Source organism: Pteropus vampyrus, unplaced genomic scaffold (assembly GCF_000151845.1).
Source record: "Pteropus vampyrus isolate Shadow unplaced genomic scaffold, Pvam_2.0 Scaffold563, whole genome shotgun sequence".
In the NCBI taxonomy this organism is placed as follows: domain Eukaryota; kingdom Metazoa; phylum Chordata; class Mammalia; order Chiroptera; family Pteropodidae; genus Pteropus; species Pteropus vampyrus.
The window spans coordinates 473693-477088 of record NW_011889344.1 but is presented as its reverse complement, the minus strand read 5'-3'; the positions used below and the strand labels follow the sequence as shown (position 1 = coordinate 477088).

The window sequence follows — 3396 nt, the reverse complement described above, 5'->3', positions numbered from 1 at the left end:
CGCCCGGCCAAGGGAGGGAGGATCGGCCTCTCCCAGGATGCTTCACAGCCACAAGCCCCAGCTGGCCCTGGGTGGCCAGCCTGCCCTGGTGGGGACTGGGAGCCTCCGCGGCGTGACAGCGTCTGGTCTCGGCTCTTTGCAGACGCCTCGCTCCCGGCGGAGGACATCCTGTTCCCAGCAGAGCCCCCCCGGGCCGCGCTTCCCTCCGGGGGCCCGTTCCACATCTGCTCGCCCCCGGCGGCCCCCGCCACAGCCCCCCTGTCCCCGGCCGGCCTGGGCAAGGCTGACGCCCTCACCATCCTGAGCCGCAATGCCACCCACCCGCTGCTGCATATCGGCACGCTGTACGAGGCCCGGGAGGAGGAGGACGGGGGGCCCCGAGCGCCCCCGGACGTGGGCGGCCTCATTGCCCTCCCCCCACCGCAGCAGATCCTCATCGCCACCTTCGACGAGCCGAGGACGGTAGTGAGTACCGTGGAGTTCTGAGGGGATAGGGCTGCCTGGGCCGTCGCAGGCCCCCTGCATGACCGCGGCCCGCCACCGACCCCAGTCCCACGCGGCTGCGGCCTCTGCTTCGCCAGCACTGCCCACCCCAAGCCTCCCGCCCGCATGCCTCGGGGCTCAGCATCTCTCCCACCCGGCCCCCCACGGCAGTGTTGGGGGCTGGCTGGGCCAGGGGCTGGCTGTGACCCCAGCAGAGCCTCGGCCAGAAAGGCCTGGAGCCCCCATCCCTGCATCAGGCGCTCGGCTATGAGATGAAGAATTTATTTTTTTAGTCAATTCTGTCTTGGGCCCGGGATGCTGGCCTTGAGGTGGTCTGTGGGAAGACGACTTGGGTCCCAGGCCTGCAAGGGAGCTGGGGACGGTGGCACCGCCAGGCCTGGGCACTCCCAAGGGGCCGTGCTCACGTCTCTTCCCTCGCAGAGGCCAGGGTCCGCTCGCGGGCCAAAGATCAACATGCACTTTCTCCTCGTCCCCTACATACCTGTACTTTATTTTACTATGGTTACTGTAACGAGCGAGTGTATTTATTATCAGGAGACTTAAGGTGCATTTAAAACAAAAGACGGTGTGTGCGTGAGTGTGCGAGTGAGTGCGGCAAGGAGGAGGGTGCCAGTGTGCAAGTAGATGTGTGCTTGAGTGTGCAAGTGCGTGCAAGTGGGCACCAGTGTGTGTAAAGAGGCCCAGGGGTGAACGAGTGTGTGAGACTAGGCGTGGGCGCTGGCATGCGAGTGAGGAAGGGGTCCAACGCAATAACCATGTCCCCCACCCGGGCCACCAGCCCCCCGGCCCCAGGGTCCATGCCGCTTCCCATGGGCGCCCAGGGCCGGCGCTTGGTGGGTCTGTCCCTATTACCTCAGCCACGGCAACAACGTGACAGTATTAACAAGGTAGCACTGAGCATATCAATAAATGTTATTCTGATACCGCCTGCGTCCCGCGTGGTCCATCCTGCAGGCAGCCTGTGCTCTGGCGGGGGCCTCCTGCGTCTGGCTGCCTCCACCCAATTGCACACCCATCCCTGGGCCACCATTGTCACAGGCTGGGGAATGGCGGGGCCACAGGTTCGGCAGAGACAAAGACATGAGGCCCCCGGAAGCTGTCCTCTCCTTCAGATGCCTGGGGACAAAGGGCTGTCAGGTATACCTAGCACAGCACGATTACAGTCAGGACTCAGAAAGGCTTCCTGGAAGAGGCATCCTTGATGTGGTCCAGAGATGCTCCTAATATAGGGGTCCAGGTCAGAGGTCTTCACCAGGCCCAGGACTCGGGCAGGGACAGAGCTGGCGCCACGTGCACCATGGAGCCACATGCCCTGCCGGCCACTGCAGGTGATCCACTGCAGGGTCTGGATGGGTGCTCTGTGCAGGAAGGTAGCTGGGGCAGTGTGGGGGCTAACACAGGCAGGTGTGGCCTCGAGTCGCCGGGATGCTGGGCCGAGATCAGGATGCACACCTGTTGCGCCGCGCTCAGACCCAAGCCTGGCCGCCCTCCACAGCCCCTCACCCGCACCCCAAGCAGCCACGAGCTGCCCAGGGGAGTCGGAAGGTCATCCAGGGAGACAGGCAGGGGCTCCATCCCACCACGTGTTTCAACTGCCGGTTTTACTGACGTTCAGGAGGGTGAGGCCAGCGGATCAGGAGACGACTGCCATTGAGAAGAGCCTGTGCTCACGGACTACAGAGAAGGATTCTGCCACAGGGCCACACGGGAGGCCGCGGGTGGGACAGGAGGTAGAGGGAGCCAGGGACAGTGGCCGCAGGAGCCTCTGCGGTGGTTTCCGCCGGAGAGAACACGCGAGGCGGGAGCGGGCGAGGACCGAGGACCGAGGACCGCGCATGAATACCGTCACAGGCCCCAGGCACAGGTGCCGCCCGCCTCTGTGTACCGTGTACCCGGACATGGGGCGGGGCAGGGGAAGCGCAGCCCTGAGTAGCAGCCCCACAGCGGAGGGGCGGGCTCTGGGATGGCTGTTTGCACTTGGAGTTGTGGGCCCTCTAGGAACTGGCTCACCCGAGAGGGCGGACTCTCCACAAGAGGCCCCAGAGTCCAAAGCAACAGAAAACGAAAAAGCACAGCTAATACAACCTGTCCCCAGAAAGCACTCACTCTCACCTGAGCCAGGACACTCCCCGACTGAGCGTCACAGGCCTTGCAGCCCACTGCCCCTCAGGTGGACACTCAACATTTATTTCCATGTGTCCACAGGAAGGGACTCCTTGTGCCCACAGGACTTGAACGGGGTTGGTTCGTTCTTGGGGGGGGTGGGGTGGGGGACGCGCCCCTGGCCCTGGGCAGCTTCCCGCACTGGTCCCACACTGGCACCTGGCTCCATCGAGATGATAGAGGTCTAGGTGACCTATCCGCGGAACCCAAGTCACGCCAGCCTCAGGCAGCAGCATTCACCTCAGACTCCCTGCCCCTCCCCGAGTGTGGCTGGAGTCAAGGCTGGTCTCCCAACTGTCCCCTGTCCCCGGCCAAACTCACCTGCCCACCCCCACCCATCTGACCTGGGACTCCAGCAGAGCCCCGCACAGCCACCCCTGCCCTACTGCGGCCTCCAGCTCGTCCTGCGCCCCCTGGTGGCTCCACCCAGAGCTCTGCTGGGGCGCGAGTCTCGCAGTCCCCAGCACACACCCTCCTGCCAGGAACAGTGCACACAGATCCAGGCGGGGCTGTGTCCCGGGGTCTGTCTTCAGTGGGATCACTCTGCCAGGCTGCCACCGCCAGTCCCCAGGTGCAAGGCCTGCCAGGACATTTCAAGCCAAGTCCCACCCAAAAGTGGTAAGTCTTCGAGCAAGCCGATGCCCGTGGTGTGAGCTGACCCTTGCCTTCGTTTGCTGGCAGAGAAGGGTGCGAATCAGCATCCCGCAGGTGCCAGGGGATGACACCATG

General features: G+C 64.3%; 1 protein-coding gene across 1 annotated transcript in view; it reads left to right on the top strand.

Annotated features, from left to right (window-relative positions):
- MOV10L1 (Mov10 RISC complex RNA helicase like 1) overlaps positions 1–486 on the top strand; it is a 61737-nt gene extending 61251 nt beyond the window's left edge. Inside the window, exon 25 of the mRNA XM_011384184.2 lies at positions 143–486. Within this exon, the coding sequence (XP_011382486.1) occupies positions 143–486 (344 nt within the window). The remainder of the gene's footprint in view (positions 1–142) is intronic.
- The last annotated feature ends 2910 nt before the right edge of the window (positions 487–3396 follow it).